The 25,267-nt window shown below is 38.1% G+C and overlaps 1 protein-coding gene across 5 annotated transcripts in view; it reads right to left on the bottom strand.

The window, feature by feature from the left end:
- THSD7B (thrombospondin type 1 domain containing 7B) overlaps positions 1-25,267 on the bottom strand; it is a 799,570-nt gene that overhangs the window by 345,829 nt on the left and 428,474 nt on the right. For all 5 annotated transcript variants that reach the window (XM_044768990.2, XM_044768984.2, XM_070507604.1 and 2 more), the window contains 3 exons: positions 18,788-18,979; positions 16,834-17,068; positions 9,144-9,259 (listed from right to left, as the gene is read on the bottom strand). In XM_044768990.2, the coding sequence (XP_044624925.1) occupies positions 9,144-9,259; positions 16,834-17,068; positions 18,788-18,979 (543 nt within the window). The remainder of the gene's footprint in view (positions 1-9,143; positions 9,260-16,833; positions 17,069-18,787; positions 18,980-25,267) is intronic.

Raw genomic sequence — 25,267 nt, 5'->3', positions numbered from 1 at the left:
CCTGTTATGACTTCCCAACAAGCCCCTTTTTACCTAAAATAACTGAAAGCCATTGATCCTTCAAAACCAAAATAGACTTGACTAGAACAATAGAGTAGATGCAAGTTATACATTTCTTAAGGAATCCATTTGCTCATGGTTAAATTAAATGTCTCTACAGATAGTGGTTCTCAAATTTAATGTTTTAGAATTACTAAGGCAGTTTGTTTAAAAACGCAGATTTTGAGGCCCCAGTCCCCACTTCAAAATCACAATATCTTAGGGTTTTAACAAGCATCCTAGGTAATTCTGAGCTGGAAGTTCATGGGCCACACTTTGAGAAACCTGTTCAAATTATTCTAAGTCCTATCCTTGAGGAAATCTAGTCCACTGAAAGATTGCACATGACCACAATTTTGCATTTCAACATTAGACTCTCAGGTTTAAAACAAAACCCTATGAAACCCTTTACTGCATTTCCTATGGACATATTGCCTCAATTGGTGACCGCTGTTGAAATGTGAAATTTCAGTAGAAAATGCCTTTTAGGAATTAGCAACTGAATAGCCTTTCCTTCCCATGAGATGCATATACAAAGTCATTAAAAATAATAATAAACAAAAAGACTGATGGACAAATGAATGAGTGAATTAATGAACAAACGAGTAAACAAATAAATAAAAGGGATGGAATATGTTTCCCTTCTAATCACATTTGCCAGGAAACCAGAGACAGATCTGATTCTCTAAGTTTCACATCTTCCATCTCCAGCAGTCAGCCAGCATCATCATGTGTGTTCTTGCAGAAGCTGCACAAATCATTTATGAAAGAAATTTAGTTGTAAAGGCAGATCCACTTTCTTTTGAGAAGTTTGTTAGGTTTGCTTAAGCAAATAGGTTCTAACTGGCATCCACTTACTTGATACCGATTTACCGAATTTTAGTCTGTCTTTAGTTTATTTCTAGGCACTTCTGGAATGAAAACTGAAAAGTGCTCAGACCTCAAGGACTTCACATTCCTTCAGAGGGACACGAAACACATTTACCAACAGGTAGAATGCAAGTCATTCAGACAGGGTTATGGAACTCAAGAATGAGAGTGGTTATTTCCAGCAGGCGCATCAGGACAAATTCTGTGGAGGAGAGAAGGATTTACATCTAGTAAGATGGGCAAACAGTAGAGAAGAGGAGAAAAATATTCTAGACAGAGGGGAATTCTGATTTTCCTTACTACTTTCTCTCATAGTACTCTGAATTTCTGCCTGTCGCATACCACATTTTGCATATTCATTTAGATAATTATATGCTCAATGCCTTTAGTTTCCTCCACTAGACTGTGGAGGGATGTGTGTTTCACTCACCACTCTATGCGTATACACAGTACTTAGCACAGCACCTGGAACACAGTGATCAGAAATGTTTATTGTTGAATAAATGAGTGGTTAAGACCCTAGGATTCCATGTGGTTTTGCCATTTAATAGTTCTGCAATCTTGGGCACTATATCTAAGCCTTTATTTTCTCATGTGTAAGATGGGGTTGTAACAGTTCCTTCCATATATGGTTGAAGAATTAAAGAGGATAATACATATCAATAAATTATAGCTATTATTAGTTTGACAGGAAGAGACAGTGATATGAAGCAAAGTCATGTTGAAGTTATAGCTTTTTAGTAATAAGAGTTTGAACTTGTCTGCTTTTTATTCTATAACTGTATAGGCTCCCCAGGAAAGGCAATGTAGCAAGTTTAATTTAAATCAGGTTTCTTGACCTGCTCTTTGCTCCTTTTGGACCAAATGACCAGGAGAGCTTCCCATGAAGAGCCCATTATGGAGTCATTTATGGAGCAAGACTAATAGAACAGCTGTTCCTTTGTCATCAAACTCTCCTGATGGTCAATGAAATAGCACACATGACAGCAATGTGTGAAATATCTACAATATGCAGAGCCTGTGCCACAGGCCTAAGAGGTACCAGCCTTCAAATTCTTGAATTGCTAATAAACAAACAAGATTAGCTGTGCCTATGGATATAAGAAATAACTTGTTGTGGGAATGAAAACGGGCAGGCTCTGGAGTTGGAGAAATCTGGATCCTAATTCTAGCTTTGCCTCTGACATACTGGGTAACCTCCAGACCATTTACTTCATCTTTTTGAGCCGGGCATTCCTCACCTCTTAGTCATGTACAATAGACCTACCTCCTGGCGTCATTCTAGGAGGTAAAGAAAAGTCTCAGCTAGTGGTACTGTGAACTCCAGGTCCTTATAATTGTACATCAGTCTCTGGTCCAGAAAGAAGAGGCAGTAGGGACAGGAGGCAGATGTGGACTGAGAATGTTTCCTTAGCAGCTACTACTTGGACTAACATTTGCTCTGACAGAGAGGTGTGGGTAACACCAACTTAGAGCTCTGACCTCTGAGCAGCAGCTCTCCTTATAGCCCAATGGTGTTCTTCCAGGTCTGGATATGGTCATGGGCTCTAATAAAATGATCTAAAAATAATTAGGTTTGTTTCTTTTTCCAAATCTGATTTTTTGCCAAATCAAATTCATCTCATACTGGGTTTTAATAGAGACAGGCAGAAGGTGCCAAATTTTAAGGAAAAGAACACATGGGAGACAAAAAAAGAAATTAAGAGAATTTTATCTCTCTTTTTTTCCCTATGATTTGAAAGTTTCTTTTATGAATTTTATCAGCAGAACTCCTCAGTTTGGCAGAAGTATGACTGAAAACTGTAATCTCTACAAGCCCAAGTGTTTATCATTCCTCCTACTAAATTTTCAGGAATATTTATTGAGTACTGAAACTATGTGGTGATCTATGGGCTTTAAATTACACACTAACAGGGGCATGTCACCACCAATGGAGCTTGTAAAAACAAGGGCACCTGTACTCTGTGTATCGGGGCTGGGGCTTGGGACATATATGTGAGATACACATCTTATTTTACTTAGTTTTTCAAAAAACACATGGGAATAGATAACATCCAAAATTCATAGAGCTGGTAACTGAGATTTAGGTTAAGTCACTTTCTCAAAGAAAGTCATTAGATCATTATATTGCCTTCAATGCTATTTTGGGGGCCAGTGTTCCAGGCCCCAAATCTTGGTTACTCAAACACAGTAGATTCCTCATTATTTAGGAGTAAATTAGCACTCCATCCTCTACTTCCTGGGTGGACAAAAGTACAGATGGGTCTGTGGGGAGAAGGAAGGGATCATATGTCCTTGAAAGGGGTAAGTAAAGAGAGAGAGTGGTGCTATTATGCCTTGGAGTAGGAGAAATTCTGAAGTCCAGAATAGGTGATTTTTGACCTATTTGACATTCCAAATGACCAATTTCTTTCCCCTTAATTGGCCGGGACCCATCAAAGAATCCATTAATGCTGTAGCTTCATCTAAATGGAAATAAAGTATTTAGGAATTAGAACTGGATGTGGGAAAGATATGGAGTTCACTTGCACATTCATTCAGCAACAATTACTGAATGCCCAACATATACCAGACGTTGTGCTAAGCACTAGAAGTTCATTAATGAAATCAGAAGACTTCTGCCCACTAGATTTTATCATCTGTCCAATAAAAAAAAAAACAGACATGAAAACAAGGTCCTAATAACAGCACACAAAGGACTATATACTGCAGGACACTAATATAATGAAAGACAAGTTCCTTGATCTTAAGGAACTTACATATTAATAATAATAATAATAATAAATTTCCATGTACGTGGCATTCTTCCATGTGTACTATTCTCATTTAATCCCTATAACCACTCTCTGAAGTATGCGCTAATATTATCTCATTTTAGAAAGGAGGAAATTGAAACAAAGCAAGTTTAAAGTGAGTCTAAAGTGACTTTTTGCAGCAAAGGTGGGATTTGAACCAAGGAACTCTAACTCGAGAGTCCATGCTCTTAATCACTGCACTATACCACCTAGGCATTAAAAGCACTACTGATCTTTGATACTGAAAACTCAAAACACAACTCCAGGAGGTTTGACACAGGAACAAAGGATACCACTAAATGAAGCTTCCTGCCAATTCCCACCAGCAGTTTGCCTGTGGCCTTCCTGTTACTATGACACTGCTCTCCAGCTTGCCCCTTAGGGAGGAAAGTTAAAGGAGCTCCTTAAGCCTTTAATTTTTGAGATTGACAAATAATTAATCATTAGCTCCATGGTTTCTAGAAAGTTACAGGAACAGCCATTTTGAATATGCCTCATTTTATCTTCCAGGCTAATAGCTTTATCTCCTACATATTTTTCCCCTTCATGGCAGTGATATTCACATCTAGGAACTATACAAAAACAATCCACTGGTGGTGGAAGACGTGATAGAGGTAGTACAGGCAAAACACAAGTGGTCATAGGTTGATGATTATTTTTACTTGGTGATGGCTACACAAGAGTACATTCTATTAACCCTTAATATTTTGTATTAACATTGTATTATTTATGCTTATGTCTTAAATTCACATTATTAAATGTAGAAAATGTAAGTGAGCCCCTTTAAAGATAGTCTGAGAGAAATCTTGGAAAGTCAGTACTGATTTGTGACTTTAATGTAAAAACATTAGATGTGATGCTTATGAGAGCAGTGGCCAAGATGATTTCCAATACTACTCAGGCAAACAATTATCAATGATCTCCAACAGCCGGCTAAAATGTATGGGAAGACATCCTGTAAAGTATAAAACACTAAATGAGTGTTTCTCATCCCTGCCCACTTGTAAGAGTCATTTATGGAGTCACTTATTAATATTGCAATGTCCCTTCAACATGAAGACATTCTGACTAACTAGGGCTGAAATGAGTCGGACATCTGTACACTGAAAAAACTCCACGGGTCTGGGAACCTCACAATAAACAAATTGTTGCTATTATTAAGCAATACAACATTGGATGCTTCAGGCAGGCACTTGCTTTACAGGCTTAAGGAAGAATAAGAGGAAATAGCAAGAAAAGTAGCAAAGAATGGTTCTTGATCATTTGGCTAATATATTACTGGGACTTAAAATTTAGAAAGATGAAAACAGGGCCACAGCTTGATAAATATTTGGTTTGCTTAGAAGAATGGGGGACTACCATTAATCCTTTAAGGAGAGACTCCGATGAGGCAGAGTAAGAAGATAGGAAGCATGGCTTGCTACTGGCTAGAGATTGTTCACAGCTTGAGAATGCTTTAAAAGTCATACAGATTTAGATCATGAACCCAGCCAAGACCAAACAAAACCTGATACAATTCCCCCAATGCTAAGGCAGAAATCCCTCCTGGTACACTCTACCCCCTGTACCCCCTGGGCTTTCTGAGAGGTAGAATGGATTTGGTTTGGAATTCACATAATCCAGTGATTCCTGGTCATATCAAAATTAAATCATGTCTCGGAGTAGGCGTCAGTATATTTTAGAGATCTCCAGGTGATTCTATTGTGCAGCCAAATCTGGGGACCACAAACATAAACTCTTCTCAAACTTGATGACCCAACATGAAACCACAGCTGCAAAAAAGAGTTCCTCTATCCTCATTAGTCGGGGCTGCCACCTGCTCAGGCCCATCCTTCTCCTGATCTCTCAGTTTAGGTTAAACCACTTCTTTCCACCCCAATCCCACCCAACCTGTATCCCCACCTGCTGGTCTGTCCCCAGTCCACACTTCTCACTTTACTACTTTGACCATGTCATTGCCTTGCTCAGAAATTTCTAATGAACCCCATGCCCACCTGGAGCTTTGTAACCAACATGCAGGTATCACGTGGGGGTTTGTCGAAAGGTACAATTCCAGGTCCTGTCAGAGTCTTCTGAATTAGAATGTGCATTTTAATAAGATCCCCAGAGGACTTGCATAAGCCTTTAAGTTTGAGAAGTACTGCTTTAAAACACTGTTTCCTAAAGTATCTTTTGAAGGACACTCTCAAGGACAGAAAATCTACTGCCTGGATTCAAAGCCACAACTTTCTCTCTCTTTACAGGACATATATCCATTTAAGAAAATATTTATTGAGTGACAAATATGCCCCATACCATGCTGGGTTTAGAGGATGCAACAGTGAAGACGACAGAAGTGGTCACGCATTCGTGGACTTACAACCTAGCAAAGGCAAAGTTAATAAAGATAAGTCTAGGAATGTCAGAAAGAGTATGTGCAGGATGTGTGGGGTGATCTAGCTAATGAAGTGGATGGGGGAGGGTCTAATGTAGTCCGGGAGATGAGAATAACATTCCCAGGGGAAAGAGTGCTGCACAGCAGGTCCCTGCAGATGCACAGGCCAAGGGCCCAGAAAAGAAGGGCAGCTGAACACAGTGCCAGCCTTACACAGCAGGTGCAAAGGCTTGGAACAAGGATAGAAATGCTTGCCCAGGGCCTACTCCATGCAAGACAGTGCTCCAAGTGCTTTCCTTATATGTAGGTGTGATTATTAACCATATTTGATGGATGAGGAGACTGAGGCACAGAGAGATTAATTAATGTACCCATCATCACAGCACAGTCCTTGGACATCAACCCTGGCCATCTGGTGCCAGTGTCTATGTTCTCAGCCACTGCATTCTATAATGCTTGAGCTGGGAAGAACACGATGCATTCAAGAAGCTGAAAAACACGTCTTATGTCCAGTTCAAGCAGTGTTTGTCCATGGATCTATGGTCCTTTCTCTTATCATACGAGGAGAAGTGCATTACCATTCCGTGGCAGCTTCTTACAACTCAAGTTTTGGGTATTCTATAGTTATTGAATCAGAATTTCTACCCATGGAGCTGAAAATCTGCATTTTAATAAGGCTTCCAGGTGATTCAGAGGCAATAAAGCTTGAGAAACATCGGTTTACGGCTACCAGTTCCTCCAATAATCTCCTCCCTCTCATAGTCCTCCCCTAATTAACCCATGGTTATTTAATAATATTTTGGTCCCTAGGTATAAATGAGACATGAGGGTAAATAGGATTGAAGTGGAAAGCTGGAAGAAATCTGAAAATTGAATCTTTCCTCCTTCAGGCCCCCTGACTGCCAGGCTGTGAAAAGAATTATCTAGGCTTGAAAAATTGGAGTCAAAAAGAGACCACAGAGACTTAGAACTACTTTCACTACAATGCCAGCCATTTAAATAATGAATAGAATCTCTGGAAATGGTAGTAAAATTTCAAATTGCTGGAAGAGCAATCATTTCACATGCCCTATGATTCCTCCACTCTTAGCCAGTGCTAGGAGAAGACTCTCAAGCAGCCAGGAGAGAGAATTTTCTTGAATGTAGAATACATGACATAGCAGTAGCTGAAGAAATCTCTGGCCACTAGGGCACCCTGACACAACACAAATAATATGCCTCCTTAAGTGTGGGGGATCTTGACAGCTCCAACACCAATATCTGGCTGCCAATAGGAGACTCTTTCTAATTCAGTCTTTTACGTTCTTATAACCCTTTAACAGAGGAATTATACTAATTTCTCATGAGGAAGCAGCTAAAAGAAATAGCTGAACGTCAATAAAACTCCATCATCATAGATTATTTTATCTTCTTCCACATTTCCAATATTTATCTTTAGGAGCTTGAATGTTTTTCAGGTACATTACCATTAAAATTCCAAAATTCAGCCTCCTAGATGCTGCCTTTCAGATGGTTCAGAATAGAGATCATAGCTTTTCTTACCCACTCTGTCTGAAAACGATGTTCCCCGGGCTACTCAACAAACACTTTCATCCAGTTCCCTTACTTTGGATCTTCATTCAGGAATATGAGTTTTAAAGAGTTTCTGGAAGAAGTAGTTGTTTCCAACCCTCAAAATATCAGATAAATATTCCACTGTATTTTCAAAGCTCTTCCATATTCCATATATTTATTTCTTATTCTATCCATAAGCAAAGCTCATTAGGTGCTATTATACTAATTCTGTGATAAAGGATCATTAAGAAGATAAAATAGCACATTTATAAAAATTTTATGCAGGTGTCCCAACATTATAATATAAGACACTCATGATGATAATCTTCAACAGCTGTCACTATCCCTTTGCCAATCACTGAGAGGTGGTTTGAAGTGGCAGTCCAATCTCTGTCAATGTTGGCCCTATTGTCCTGTCACTCCCATGAAGATGTGTGAGTCAAAGAGCATTTGAGGGATCCTAGGTGCACAAGGTAGGGATTTTCGATGTGTCAGTGCTCTCAATCTCTGTGACAGGTTCTCTCTTTGCAGAACTGAATACTTCCTTTTCCCTTCCTCCAGGAGGCTAGTGCAGCAATAGAGTGAGAGCCATGCCCTGCTTGCGAGGATGTGACTGCCAAGAGAAAGCCAGGGATGTGTGGCTGAGACTCAATTTACTCTGGGAACTACCGTTGATATTCTTTCCATCCTTCCTTTTCTTGGATGTGCCTTTTCTTACTGTGGCAATGGTAAGATTTATAGGACCGAGGGTAGGGTGTGAGACTACAGAAAGGGACCAAGTTATTAACTCTAGGTCTTAGGCCAAAACAGAGCTTTGAGACCTGGAGTACTTGTATCTCCACAAGGACTAACTCATCAGGGGACTGCAATAAGCATGGGGAAAACATATGTTCTAAGAAAGAGGGTCATTTTACCAAAGTGCTCCTGTGTGTTTCTTACGATTTAGGTATTAAGTATCCTGGATCACAGCCTTTGAAATACACCCAGGTGTATCAAGCATCATCATTAAGAGTAAAGAAATACAAATCTCATATTGCCAATTTCTGTACCTGGTCAACACTTTTTAATGTATCTTCCTTCATTCTCCCACAGGCTTATATTTATCAGTGATGCAAGCATAGTGTTTAAGGCACTATATTCTAAGGAAGATACCTGGAGTCAGACTCTCAGCACACAGCAACCACAAAGAAATTGTGATGATGATTATGCTTATAAGGAATGACATGTGAATAGTTGTTCAAAATGCCACAACTGGGTTAATAGAAGATGAGCACTCCTGAAATGCATACCAGTGAAATTATGGCATATAACTGAATATGTTTTCCCTGCCAAGTTTTGATGGATCTGGAAATCCAAGGCTGCATTTACAAATGTTACAAACCTTGTTTCCAGAGTGACAGGAAAATGGAAAAGGAGGGTACTCACATTCCACAATCTCCCACCTATTTAGCAGCGGGGAAAACAATCGGGTTGTTAGGAAAGAAAGCACTAAAAGAACAGAATCCACCTACCTGGTTGGCACAACCTCGGGCAGGGTGTCCACTCACTGAAAGCAGTCACAATACAGTCTTTTTTGCATGGGAGGAGACAAGGACGTACTGTTTCAGGCTGAGTAGAATCTGGACATCTGTCAATGTAAAGAGAACCTATCAATGCCTCCTGGACAAAGTAAGTGGTTTAACATAGAACCACAGGGTTTCAGAACAGAAAATATTGTGGCCCTGTTGTTCCTTTTATAGACAGGGAAGAAAGACCCAGAGAGGTGAAGCCACTTGCCCAAGGGCTCACAGCCAGAAGCAGAGCTGAACCAGACTTCAGTTCTCTTGACCCAGAGATCAAAATACTTTTCACTAGACTGGGGAAAGAACAATTCCTGAAATTAATGAGGAACAAATGCTAAGAAAGTGTTTCCTCATCAGCATCAATTCAAATATTTGATTTTTTCAGAATGAACATATCTGATATATTTTTTGAAAAGTGTTTTATTCAGGGTGATATACCAAATCAGTGATATCCTACAAAAGGAAGTGGAAAATACAAGGCAATATATGGATATGTTGGGAAACAAAAATCATTGAAGATCAGTTAGTTATACTATACATTTTTGAAAATTAACAGAAATTTAGAATATTCAAATAATTGGCAAGTGTCTCTTTAGAACATGCTGATTGATGAGTTGGAGTAAGCAAAATATGACAGATCACAAATAACAAATATACTAACTGGCAGTAACAAGAGAAATACTTCAACTGTGTTATTTTGCTGATCATTAATGCTCTAACTTGGGAGGAAACTAATATAAATAGTCAACGGATTCAAAATCACTTGAAAGAACTAAAGTCTCAGAAAATGGCAATCAGGTTTTTGTTTTCTTGCTTGCTTGCTTGTTTTTATGAATACAGAGAGCTAAAAACTACATGTATTATCTTCTAAAACAGCGATATGCTAAGAAGAAAAACAGGAAAGTACTCACAACGTATAGTATTTGCATTTCAAATTGTATCCCATAAGTTTCTTACAAAGCACAGAAATGCACTGTGTATAAAGCTTAACAGCATGAGCTCTAGCACTAGATGGTTAGTGCTGAGTTAAGTGCTTTGGCTACAGTCCTTCACTTGTTCCTAAAGATAACAGTGAGAGGCATTATAATCTTCATTTTCAGATGATAAACTGAGACACTGAAACAATAAATAATGGACCCAAAGCCACATGGGGACAGAGAACTTGAAAAAAATTATGATAGAAAAAACACCAGTCTAGCAAGTCCAAATAGACAATAGAGCTTCCCGTAGGAGAGAACAGACAATGGAGGAGATAAAGTTAACAAGGAAATAATGGATTAAAAAGCACAGAGCTGACCGAGGGATGACAATTCAAAGGAAAATCCATCAATTGTACACAAAATGACCAACATGCAAACACAGAGACTGTCCAAATTTCAAACACCAAGAAAAATTTTGTAAGAGAAGAGATAATAATGGTTGAGGGAGAAGAGAAAGAAAATAGATCATCTAAGAAGGGAGAAGAATCTAACTGACAACAGACCTCATCAATTTACATAATTACAAAAAATAAAAACATTTTCTTAGATTTTAAACTTTAGACACAATACATAAGCAAAACATGGAAGACAGAATTTAGCTGTGGAACGGAACGTACATGATGTCACTCCTGCCACCATAAGGTGAAAATGCAGTAGGCAAAAGATGAGAGATGGAAGGGGAAGGAGACAGAGTAGAGGTTTAGATGTCTTCATCCAACAAAGAAGTGGGCAGAAAGACAATCTAAATATAAATGAAATCAGAAATAAAGTTCTAAGAACATGAATCAAAAGTACTAATGTCACAAACCAACAGAACACCAACAACATGGGGGGAGTAGGGAGAGATGTTACCGTAAGTGGGCTAAGGTTCATCGCTTTCATGAGAGGGAATCAAAGGATAGACATTTTAAATTGATAAATGAAGAGATATATGAATGGTATGTGAAACATACATCATTCACGGTTAGGAGGTAAATATCAGAAAGGGAGGAGGGGTAAGAATATACACTTGTGTTTGCTTGTATTAACATAAAGACACAATGGACGTAGATAAGAAACTAATCGAGTGGTTGCCAGTGGAAGGACAGGAGGTCGAGAAGCGGTGGATGAGCACAGGGGTGGCCATAAGGCTTCTCACTGTTATATATTATATATCTCCTTGTATATTGTTATAATTTGTGAACCATGTGAAGGCTTACCCAGTCAAAATAAAGAGAGAGAGAGAAAAAAATCACATCAACTGTTAACACGTGTTTGTTTGGAGACGTAGGGTACTAATTGGAGTAGGAGATGGTTGGGGACCTGGTGCTTTCCATCATCAGTCCCTTATTTTACTTCTACTATGTATTATTTTACTTCTTCTATGGAGCATATAATACTTTGATAAAAATAAAGTGGAAAATTTATATATTCACAGAAAAAGAACTGCTCAATACATTAATTATTAGCGGTATTATTATTAACTTCCTTAATACACTATCAAAGAACTGTCTATCAAAGAGATCAATTCAATGAACATAACAGTAGAAAGAAAGAAGCCTGTCTTTATGAGGATTTGGTGATATTTAAACAAGCTACTCTGGGAAGGAAAATTTATGTCACATTGCACTAGACATAGCAAAACACACTAAAATCATTCCCAAGTCCTTAACTGTGCTGCTGTTTATTCTAACTCCTCTCCAATTTCTCCTGGTATAGGGTTGGAAATGAAAGTACAGCTTGAGTAACATCAACTTCCCGTGTCCTCAATAGAGCTGGGGGGCCTACACTGACCCAGCCAATTCTCACTCACTCATGAATTCACAAAATAGCTTAGAAATATGCGTGGCATTGCCTTCAGGCTTTCTGAAGAGGGTGGCTTGTATTGTAGAGACCTTGTTCCCTTCAGTCAGGAGGAAGCGTTAATCATTTTTAGGGAACTGATACTGTGTACTTTATTTACCCTTTATTGTCATCACTCACAATAAATACTCACTGGGCATAATGTCAGGTTTCCATAACATGGCCCCTTTCTCTTTCTGTGTTCTTCCTTTAAGTCCATGAGAGAGAAACAATATCACGTCCTCAATGGTAAAGGTCAAATTCAGGTTATGTTGCTTTTATAGAGGCCATGACCTGAGGGTTCTCCTGGAATGTGATTTCTGGTCTCATAGGAGCCAAATATTTTCCTGTCAATGAAACTGTCTTTTTTGTTCATTTCTTATGCCAAGAGGTTGACCTTTTTCTCAGGGGTTCAACTTCCTCTTCCTTTCTATTTACATGTTGTCTACCCTCTCAAGGATTATCACATTTCCAATTTTCATAAATTTCCTCTTAGTCTTCAAAAATATTCTCTTTGACCATTAGGAACTTATGTGCCCTCCATTTCTAAAAGCTGTAAGATTTTTTTTTTCTGTATTGTTGTATTGTCATTGACCAAAAAAAGGCTTTTGACATCTTTTGTGCTGCTGTTTTGTTGCGTGTGTGCAGGTGGGTGGGTGGGTAGGTGCAAATGTGCACACACATGCATGCAGGATACATACACTAATTTCAAAAGACTTGATGGTGGAATTCCATCTTACATCATATCTTAAAAGTGCCATATTTTAGCTCAGTGTAAATATTTAGTAACCGTAAGTGAATGATTGAATAGTATTCTATGCTATTGGAGCCTGAGGATAAATAAATCCCTGGGGATATTAGACTAATTTATCCAGCCATTTCCAAAATAAAATTGAAGTCTTAAAACCCAGGGAAACATAGGGATACACTTTTTAGTTAGCATAGAAAGTATGTCATAATTTATACTTTCTCATTTCCTGTAACACTCTGATCCTAGATTGGCAGTGCTCTTGATAAAAGGATGAATGTACTTCATTTCAACGAATGTATTTTCCTGGACTTGCACTGGGATGTTCTCTAACAATTGTCTTTTTGTCACCTTGTAGCCTTGGGTCCCTTATAAGCACTATGCTGAAATGCATCAAATTAAGTTACAAAGACCTGCCTTTCTTCAGTTATGCCTCCATCATTGAGATGCAGACACACAGTGCTCCATCTCCTTGAACAGCCCTGTGACCCAGGAACTGATGCACTGTCTCACTCAGTTACCCAGGGCAAACCTGCTAACTTTTTAAACAGTAAATGTTTAAATGGAGCTCCGTATTACTATATTGCACAAAATACCAGATGTTTTCACATTAAAGGCAGAAAGGGCCTTATCAGGACTTTTGGAAGGCTTTGAGTTGTGTGTTTTTAATCTTTTTTATTATTTTTTGTACACTGCAACTGAAAAAAAAAAGCACTGAATAGTCAAACAAAACCCCCGAAATATCCCAATAAGCTCTCACTTCTGTTTCAGTTGTGTCCTAGCTAGTTCTCATTTTCTGATATGATCAGTTCTATTACTCACACAATGGTAACATTCTCACCTATACAATTACATGCAACCAAAATACCAACCCAGGGAAGCAAGAACTTGCAAGGAACTCTGTGGCTCCCAGTGCAGCGGGTTTAGAGATAAAACACATTATGTTAGCCCATCCGTTCCATGGAAACATACTTCCTTCTCTCTACTTTGAAGGCACCTCTTCCTTTAAGATATTTTCTTCTTCTTTCTTATTTCTATCCCCCTATCCCCACCCCAGGGATTTCACAAGTGGCAGGGGATCTTTTTCCACTGCAGTAGCTTTCACAGGACAAAGAACAAAAATACATATTTTTTGAAAGGGCAGAGCAAAGGATACTTTCCACTGCTGATAATCTCACTATCTCCCTATGTGCCTCACTGGACACTAGGTATTAATTTCTTAGCTCAATTAATCTCATTAACCTCAAGAATTTTAATTAACTTTACTAAAGGCAGAGTAAGCTCCTCATATTTAGCAGGATTGTTTGGAGACAGACAGTCAGAATGAAAACTAGGTTGTTAAGTCTCCAACCTCATTAACAGTGCAAAAAGTAATTAACGATGTCTTTATATATGTGTGTGTTAGGGGAAACATGTGTGCAAGTTGTTTTCTGCGGTGGTAAACCGAGCAAAACTGGAGGTTATTCATTGTAACAGTAACATTTTAGTCTCATGTAAATTTTCAAACAAATGCATATTTGTGAATAATGCTTCAAACTATAAACTTTTAGTCTTAGGATTTTTTTGGTCACAAAATATTAAGTTAACATCTGAGTAAGCTGATGTGCTCAGACTTTTATTAAAAAACTGTCATTCAAAGTAGTTATGAGCTTAGAAGAGGAAATAGAGGGCTATTTGTACATATAATCCAACTTTTCATGTCCAAATAGCCCTTTAAAATGTGATGATAACTTATTCAGTAGGTGTCAGTCTCAATTCTAATGCCCCTTTGCTAAGACACAGATAAATTGCATTCATATCAAGTGGATTTTTCCTGTTGCGGATCACAGCTGAAAAGTTTTGTGGATAGGAGATCAGACTTCAGGCATGCTAAATTTTCTCATTACTACAAGGAATAACAGTTTGCTGCATTTTATGTAGGGTTTACTACTATACCTAAGGCATATTTATTTTTATTTGTATATTCAAGCTAGTATTTCATGCATCATTTTTAAGCAGTTGAAAATTTACATCATAAAAATAAACATTATCAAGGCTGCAATCCTTCTGAAGATAAAAGGAGTTCCATGTCTGCATAATAACTTTATTGCCCTTTTAGGATTTTACTGTAACTCTATGAGTTGGATTATCACCTGAACCAGGTGATATGCAAACATTATCATCTGTGTTTGGCTATAACTTCCATTATTTCATTCAGTCCACATGGTGCTATGGATACTAGGCAAGTTGAAAAACACAAGTGACATAGTTGATATTCCAAAAAATACAAGCAAAGTACAATTGGAAGCTAAACCAGAAATAACATTTATGAGTTAGTAACAGCAGAAGGTCACATGCATAATGTATTCATTATTCTTCATGGCTGTCCCCTTTGCCAAAATTCATCAGGGTAGATAAAATATGTTTTCTTTATCAAAAGATAAAAAAAACATCAGGTTCATTCAATCTTCTGCAGTTCATATCCAAACCTTGTCAAACCCTGTCACTTTCCTGCACACAGGTCTAGTTCACGCACAAATTCTAATAATATTTATGAAACACTAATGATATGCCAGACACTGTCCTAAAGTCTGGAGTTTCATCAATGAAGAATGTCCAACCCCAGCCCTCTGGAAGCCACATTCAGGTGGAGAGAAAGATGAGGTCTTCCTAGCCGTGTTTTACTTCAAGTCATAGTTATCTTCGCTTGCATTTGCAAAACCATCGGCACATCACATGCTCCAACACCAGTAACATCTGGCCAGGCTGCACTATTTCTGCCCTCAGCAGTTCATTTCCCCTAACTGAGCTTCCGTGATGTTCCTTACACACAGCTAAAGTGGTTTCCATGGCAGTATGGATAAGGCCCAGAGCCTGTCTTCATGGTGCCCCAAGATGAAAGTAATCAGATGTTTGAGTTGCCCATGACAGCAACACAAAGTGGACTGAACTAGGCAGAAGAGTAGATGTATCTGCCTGTGTTTCCAGGAAGGGCAGGTGTGTACCTAAGGGAGATGGGACCAGCATTTGATGCTGCCAGGATTTGTTCTGCTTCAGTTTCTACTTCTTTCTAAGCATCAGTTTTACTCTATTCTCCTGTTTTTTCCACCACACCTGACCACAGCTGTGGCAACTCTCAATTCATATACTTAGAGCATCACGAACAGAAAAAAGAGTGTTTCATTTTCCCAACTTGAAATTCCTGGGGAAGAGCTCTAAGTTTCCTAGTGTCTTGACACTAGACAAAAGATTGCACCAGCCCATCTTGCTGACCCACCACCTCTGTGACTGGGGTGGGGTCTTTTACCACAAGAAGGGGACTAGTTTAAAGATGGCCACTGGGAAATCTCTATGGATAAGATAGTCACCCAGTCTCCATACATTGCATAGATCCCTTACATTTTCTTCTACACTGGCGTGCCTACACAGACGCAAGGAACAGTTATGTCTCCTCATTTGGTCTAGAGATGAAATTCCCACAGCTGAGTTCTCTAGTCAATTACTCTTTTTCCTCCATAATTTGCAATTGTTCTTGACTCTTTTGTATATCTACATGCAGTTCCCATGTCCAAATTCTCCTACTGTTTTTTTTTTTTCAATTTATATCTCCAAGTGCAGAGTATAACATGCATTAGATTGTAACTTACTTGAAGGCATGAAATAGTCTATTCAAAATGGCTGTACAGATTTATTGCTCACTCTAGAAAAGATCACTAGAACCTAAAGAAGAGTGTAACATAACCCTATCCTGTCAAAGTGTAGAATCTACCTTCATGTTGACTTCGCCTGTATATGATCGAAAAAGAGCCCAAAATACTAAGATCAGCTCTAGAAAATGTGTTTGATTACTCAAACTGATTCAATATTTGCAGGCATTATTTACTTTTATCCACTAACTAATGCACATATTATAACTTTACTAATGATCCATATTGGAGTTATGTTTACCTCTATTTAAGGCAAATTTTTTATTCTTTAAGAGTCAAACAAAACAAAAAAACTTTTACTCTAGCACAAACTGAGTCATATTCATTGCTTGCTAAATGCTTTTGACCAAAAGCACTCGGCTATGCAATAATCATGTGAACTTTCTATAAATTATTGATAATACCTTTTGGTCATCACTTGTCCCACATGACTCTTGACACAGAAGACCCTCCGTGTCTGAATGCCCACACCACAGGTAGCTTCTCCATTCCAGCCAATGGTTTCATTAATGGCAGTTACCAATGTGTCTGCAGAACAGGGGCTCCAAGGTGATGTCTCCCAGTAGAGCTGCATACAGGAATGGTCATTGCATGAACGATATTCTTGGAGGGCCTGACTAGGGGGGCATGGCTTTCCACCTGCAAAAAATCAAAATCAGAAAGAAGGCATTGTTGTTGCTGTTGTTATTATGATGTTGCTGTTTTTGCTACTGCCATTCTTATTTTTGTTGTTTTTGCTGTTTTAATGGTCTACAAAGATGGCCTTTTGGACACAAGATTCATAAGGCCTGAGCCACTGCACCCTTTTTCCCACTCTAAGGCCATGGTTCTTCTGTTCTGAGTAACAACCTGAGACAATATATTGTACTCCTCTCTCCTAAATAATGAGCAGTAGTATACATAAATTAGACTAAAAATTGATTGATTCTACTGCACACCTCTTGGGGCATGTATCTCTGAGATAAAGTCCAAGGAAATCTCCTTTCATTTGAATATTACTCTGCTTACATAACTTAGTCAGACACGATAGCCCATGACCTTAAAGTGATATTAGGTCAAACACACATATACACACAAATTACCTAACCTATATTTGGTCTCTCCTTCCTAAGAAAGCATTATTTTTCCCAGAGAACCATTTTAAGACAACTGTCCTCCATCAAACAGTGCATTTTACTGCAATTAGAGAAATGCAGAGGTACCTCTTAAAGTTTGGCAGGAGAGAGCCAGTCCTTAAACTCTGAAATATCATCGGATAAGGTGTTATCCACTAGCAAGGAGACCATACAGATGTGCATCCTTATGGTATTGGGTGAGTCAGACAATCAACTTTCATTACTGTCTTTTCTTTCACATTTTTATATCCATGTAAAAACAGGTATTTATCTAAAGTATTGATTTTTTCCTACTCTTCCACACTATAATGTTTTATTCAGTGGGCCAAATGCTCAAGGAGATTTGTGACCTTGGTTTTGTTATTCTTGCTATTTTTTCCCCATTAAATATCACTGGCTTTTTTCTCCTTCCAGAAATATAAAAGACAAGAGGGGGACGCAACAGCACTTTAAGAATATGAAAAGCTGCGTTCATCTTGACCCTGACCCCATTTCTCAGGATCAAAGAACAGAATCTTGTTTAAAAAGGAGTTCCTCACAGCCAGTGGCCACACCACCCCGCTGTTCTAAAAAAGCCATAGGCAGACGAAGCCAAGAGAGGTCCTGAAAGAAATGCCGCCTGTGTCTGGGGACATAGACCATTGCTATCAATGATAGGAACAGTTGCTCCTCTAATTTGTTCTGATGTCACCCTTTTACATTCCCATAGCACATTTTAGCTTCTTCAAAGTCGTTTTCACAGCCTTCATCTTTTTCCCTCTCACAATATGCCAGCAGGATAGAACAGGAAATCAGGGCACACGGATCAGGTAGCTTGTCGATGTTAGTGGCAGTTACCAGTCAAGAAGCCACGTCTCTTGATTCCTAATTTGGAACTCTTTTTACCAAACTTATTCCAATTATGATCCCAACTGGATGAGCTATCTGAAGCTGGATGTGTGTCAACCAAACTTTGTCTTCTTCCCTAAAAAGTATAATAAAAAATAACATCCATCTGATTCTCATGGCCTGTACATAGGTATGAGTTAAAACAATTCATGTAAATATGGGAACCCAGCATAGATGACCTAGAGGATTAAAGAGAAAAGGTATGCATGGAAACAAAACTATTAATTTGGACTCAGGGAATAGAAATATCACCTATGCATGGCTGCTTCCGCAATATGAACTCCTCAATTACTTACCGGAAAAAAATAATAATTGGGCAATTCACTCCATTCTTGAAACTTTTACTATTACTCACCTTCTCCAGCCAATGCCAGGATAGTTCTCCACCTGGTCTGTTTCCCATCTGAGTTTTTATTTGAACAAGAGTGGGAGCAGGACGACCACTCTGTCCACTCACTCAGCACACAATCCATTCGGCAGGGAATTTCGCAAGCCATCTGTTCAGGAGGAGGAGATGCTGAGCAGAGACTCCCTGATACATCTTCTCCTGTAATCAACAAGATCAGGACAGATGCTAATTAATGCACAATCAAGGCCAGTCCAAGAAACATTTAGGTTATTACTTCCTCTGTTACTTCAGTTTAACTTAGAAGACTTCCCCTGGTGTCTAAACCAATAGAGTGCAAAAAATGATGGCTTCTTCAGCCGTTCATGATATTTATGTCAAGAAAAACTGCCAGGAGATCATTTGGCGTTTAGAAAGGTAGATACCACAGCAAAACTCCCATTTGTCATCCTTCACAGGGACAAAGTGGGCTTCTTCCGGGAAAAATTTAGCCATGGATGGCTGGAGATAGACATGATTGACGTGCTATTGACAACCATATGTAACAAGTATATGTTCTTCTGCAAAATGAGGGCCAGAGGTAGTCTGTTGGCCTGCAAACCACAATTTATGTTGAGCATTCTATTCTACCCTATAAAGAATTTTATCATTCTAATTTTCTATTGAGTGCTTTCACCTCTAGGTATGTAACCTTAAGCAAGATTATCACACGATGATTCTTTTGTTCTGTTTGTGCATAGTGGTGAGTAACCCCAAACTACAATGGAAATGGACTTGTGGCCAAAAGTATATAATCTTGAGACAAAAGTTGAAAGCTAGTCCAAAATTTCCCTACTTCATTTACTATTCCCCCTTTGAATGATCTGATGAATTACTCAAACCAAAACATAAAAAATATATACATATATATAATGGGGGATGGTGTTTTACAATTAACAGATGTTAAGACTAAAGGGATCATTTTTAAGGTACTTTTCCATATCTGAAATGATTACAATGATTTTTTTAAAACTCTCTTTTAGCTTATTTATTCACTATCCTTAGAATTCAAATATTGCTTTTTATAGATAATAGTTCAACTCTTACTACTCTGACCACTTTCAGTCACCTCATGAAAACAGAAGATATGAAGAATGGTAATATCATTTATAGTTTGAAGTAACAGCATGAAATGTGGAATAGCAACTAGAGGAGAGAGGCAGTTCTGTTTGTGTGACTTTAAGCCTGTGGAATCCACTTGTCATAATCTGTCTGACACAAAAAATAACTGCAAAGGGGACTAATATTTATGGCACATCTCCTTCGTGCCAGGCATTGTCCTCATAAGAAGCTCTGGAGGTAAGTGTGACCCATCTCATTTTATAGCTGAGGAATTAGTGGCTCCAGAAGGAAAACTTTCTCAGGGTCACACAGGCCTTAGTTGAGAATCAAATTAAAACTTTCTGACTCCAAAATTTCTGCTTTTCCCATTAACCGTGCTGTGTCTAATTCCAAGGAAATGGATATTCCTTTTCTGAGGAAGTAAATAAAACAAGCTGACAGTGAGCAAGACTGCCTGGAGAAGATAGTGCACTGCTAATATCTGCATTCATATTTGTAAATGAGTCCCGGCCCATTGCGCTTGAGGAACAAATAAAACTTTCCAAGCATTATGAGGAGTAACAGAGATTCCAGCAGTTAATCATGCTGAAAGACCAGTTCTAATCATTCTCTTTTCAGTCTCAATCTATTTTCAGGTGAGTCCACACTGTTTGGTACACACACACACATGCACACAGATACACACACTCTCTCTCACACACATACACCAATACAGCTAAAGGATAATGCTTGCCAAAGTACAGAAGCAGGCAAGCCAAACAAAATGCTCAACCTACAGTTAATCAAATTCAACTTCCACATTTGTGAATAATATTAGCATAATTTGTATGCAAAACACTTTAAAGCAGTGTGTTGCAAAGGACATTTTGAGGAATAAGATATTAGTAGGGCTCTTATTAAAAAAAAGTCGGAGGAAAGCTGAGAACTACTGGGGTAAAACAGTAAAATTGGAAGAACTTCGCAGAGTGTTGAAAATGACAGTGCAAATTTCCTAGGGTGGAAAAGGTATGTAGTGTTTTCCAGCTTTATTTGACCAATAACCATCTTCTTTGAGGACAATCTCTCCTAGAAATGATATTTTTATGAATACATTTTTAGAAAACCCTGCCTTCAAGAGTTATAAAATCAACAATATGTGATAAGCCCATACCATGTCCAAGGCTTGTGATGGGATAAAAAAGGTGAAGATGCTATTATTTACCCTCTAAAGCTTGTGATCAATAACAGTGATGAGCTATAAACATACAAAAATAAAACTTAGTCCAAAAGTAAATACCAAGTTGCAAATGTGTGTTTCAAACAGAAAACACGTAGTGGTTCCTGAAAGAGAAGAATTTCTAGGGGACTAGCATACAGTGGAAGGCTTTCAACAAGGAGAAAGAGAAAGGTTAAGAATTGGTGGCAATGGGGGAGGGGGTATTTCAGGCAGTGGAAGTGTCAACAAATGTATAGTGGCGACACCTGAAGTTTATATAACATTCTAAACCTCAATTTAAAAAAAAGCATAGTGGTAGGAAAATACAAGGAATTTGGAAGACAGTTAACACTGAAGCTACATGAGAAGAAGAGAGTCCGAGTTGGAAGAGTTACTTGACATTAAATTCTGAATGACTCAGACTGACACACAAGTTTTGTTGTATTTCTGCCTTCCTTAAATTCCCAGTTGCTCAGGTTTCCCATGCCCCGAATTTAACATCCTCCCTGGTCATCCTTTAGCATGCTTGGTATTCACTTTGGGTGTTCGAATTCCTTTTAAAACTTAAGCTTTCATATAAACTGATATACCCATTTCCTCAGTGCAGTTAAGTGTCAATATGCCAACATTTGGATAGCTTATCTATACACACTAATTCAGAAATGTGAGCAAACAGATGAGACTTTTCTTTAGGGAAGCCAAACTAATAGTCATAAGCAGGCTCTGCAAATTGCATCTGAGCTCTTTTAGAAGAAATCTTGCAAAAGGAAAACTGCACAATGGGATCCTAGTCACAAGGTCTCCTAGCCTGACACAGTAGAGTGTCTGAAGGCAAATCCTAGTACAATTTATCCTTTTATCACTTAACTTCTTTGAACCTCAGTTAAATCATCAGCAATAATGAAATAATCACATTTATCTTTCAGGGATATTCTGAGGATTAGAAATCATTTATGCAACATATATAACAAGGTGTCTAACATATGGAAGACAATACATAGAAACCTCAAAAAATGCTTGCAAAGATATAGACCACAAAAGCTTAATGGCCTTCTTTATCTGAAAAATCTGAGTATTTATGTCATAGCCATGGAAAGCATTTGCTTTACCATTTATATATGTGTACAAATAACTACCAACAGCTTCACAGGCTGGTTCACGTAAAATATAAAGACTATTTATAATTATCCAAATCATTTTATTGATATAGTTGGCTAATCTAAACCACTTAAGAGGCAAAAATAAAGCACTTGAGCCTGAATAACCTCATCTTCCCATCTACATTGGTATAATTATCTTCCCATTGTATAGAGAGAACCCATTTCAAAAGATGATCATTTACACTTTCCCTGTTTTCATTTTCTTGGATGGATCAATGAGACTAACTGAAGTCTCAGGCAAGCATGGAAAATAAAGCAGCCCATGGCACAGAAACTTAGCCATTAAAAGTGATTTTCACAAGCTCTGATAATCTAATGTCATAATAAAACAGAATATATTTAAGAGGGAAATTGAATTCATCTTTCAAGAAGACTCGAAAATTACTCCAGTCCTCATCAGGCTCCCTGGGATCAATAGTGACAAACCCCACATTCTCTCCTCATGGAATAGACTTACTTCAACCAGTTGTGATTCTGAGAATACGGCATTGGTGCTGTTTCAACCTTGTCACTCAGTATTTCTTTTAATAATTTAATGTGGTGAAATCCACATTATATAAAATAAACCCTTTTAGAGTAAACACTTCAGTGGCATTTAGTAAATCACAATGTTGCACAACTACCTCCTCTACCTAGTTTCAAAATATCGTCATTGCTCCACAGTAAAACTCCTTACTTATTAAGCAGTACCTCCTTATTACTCCCTCCCCTCAGACCCTGGCTACCAATTTATTTTGTGTCTCTAGAGAGTTCTTTATTCCGAATACTTCATATCAATGAAATCATACAATTTGTGATCTTTAGTGTCTGGCTTCTTTGACTTAGCATAATATTTTGGAGACTCATCCATGTTGTAGGACATATCACTACTTTATTCTATTTTATGACAGAATAATATTCCATTATATGTATATATCACAACTTGTTTATCCATTGATCCATTGATGGGCACCTTTTGGCTATTGTGAATAGTGCTGCTATGACCATGCTTATACATGTACTTGTTTGAGTATCTATTTTCAATGATTTTCAGTATATACCTAGGAGTGGAATTCTGGGGTCCTATTTATCACTCAGTTTTGTTTGTTGGTAATTCCAGAGACTGTGGCATAGAAGCCAGATGACTAGGTCTTGGCCATAGTTCGCACTACAGTTCTCATGCTTGCCCATTCCCTGCTAAAAGCAAAAACACTTAGCTGAAAGAAAGATTCTTGAACATATAAATATATTCAAGAGTCCCTAAAAATGTTTCTTTTTCCAGTTTGAATGTATATACTACTTAAAGTAGAAATAGCTCATGGCAGACTCTCTGTGGCTACTGGTCAAACAACCAAGTAAATTTAACACTAATATAGCTATCAGACTTTGGGCTTTCCATATCAAACTAATGTTTAAACCATGCCTGTCGTATATACTACATCCTGTGGCACTTTTTGTTTTGTGACCTCCAAGGAACTAAAGTTTACTATTATGAACTATCATCTATCTTTTATAACAACAGAACAAACAACTATAATTCTTAGTTTTCTGACCTATACCATAAGTGTTCACAAAGAGAAAAGATACAGACAAAATAGCAAACGAAAGAGAAATCCAGATATTCACAAATCTACAGTCTGATCTGAAAAAGTAGACTCGCATTTTGTCATTATACAAACTTTAAACTACCTTACTCTTCCAAAAATAATGCATTCTGGGTACCTTATTGATATTTCTCCATGTATACTATCATACTATCTATGGAAAATAATGAAACAGTTATCGAAAATACTCTACATGTCATAAAATTTTATGTCCTATTTAAATCTCAGAAAAGAATGCCAATAAATGTTGATTAAATGCTTGCCAACAGCTGAGTAAGATGTCAACTGACAGTACATAGCAAATTCACATGCATTTAATTCCATTTTTTAAATTTAAATGTTATCTTCTTCTTCTTCTTTTTTTTTTTTTTTTGAGGAAGATTAGCCCTGAGCTAACATCTGCCGTTAATCCTCCTCCTTTTGCTGAGGAAGAGTGGGCCTGAGCCAACACCTGTGCCCATCTTCCTCTACTTTATATGTGGGACACCTACCACAGCATGCCTTGCCAAGTGGTGCCATGTCCATACCCGGGATCCAAACCCTCGAATCCCAGGCCGCTGAAGCAGAACATGCACATTTAACCGCTGAGCCACCAGGCTGGCCCCGAATGTTATCTTCTTAAAGGCAAGTAGTCCCTGGCCACTTCTGGACTGAGACCCTAATCAGCTAAAGAAATGTTTATATTTCAAACCAATAAAATCTGAAACAAAAGCTAAGGGCTAAACAAAAGCTATGTGCAAAAATGCACGCCCACAATGCAACTGATGTTTCTGCCTGCTAATTTCACAATTTGAAGCTTACTTGTCTATCTGTTTTACACATATAGGAAGACAAATAAAGAAACCTGATGCTAAGTATTATCATATTAATAATGACAGAACAACAACAACTGCAATAAAATAACAACAGCCTCTGATATTTGGGACAGCATAGAGTAGGCTATACTCTGCAGTAACTACATTACATGTAGTGGTTTACTGAATATTCATATTAACATCATTAGTTAGGCACTATTGTTACACTTGAGGCACAGAGAGGTTACAAAAGTTGCTCAATATCCTATAGCTAGTAAGTGTCTGAACTGGAACTGGAAAATAGATCTGTAAGACATTTCAAGCTGTATTCTTATCTGTTACACTGTATTGTTTCCTGGTTCATGTCTCACATATGTCCTCATTACATTACTTTCAGCTGATGCCAAACCATAAAGAAGGGTTTCTACACAATTCATTGCCAGCTCTTCAGTCAATTTAGTATTGGAAAGAGTACGCCCAAAGGAGAGAGAATCTTGGTTATCTGGGAATTGCATCATGGGATGGGGCAGAATAGGGCAAAACTTTTCAAAAGTAGAAAAGATAAACAGAGTTCAGAATGGAGAGATGGAATAATAAGATAGAACACAAGACCAAATAGGAAGAGGAAAGCAGGGACATTCAGCAAAAACAGTACA

Source organism: Equus asinus, chromosome 4 (assembly GCF_041296235.1).
Source record: "Equus asinus isolate D_3611 breed Donkey chromosome 4, EquAss-T2T_v2, whole genome shotgun sequence".
NCBI lineage: Eukaryota > Metazoa > Chordata > Mammalia > Perissodactyla > Equidae > Equus > Equus asinus.
This window is presented reverse-complemented; position numbering and strand designations above follow the sequence as displayed.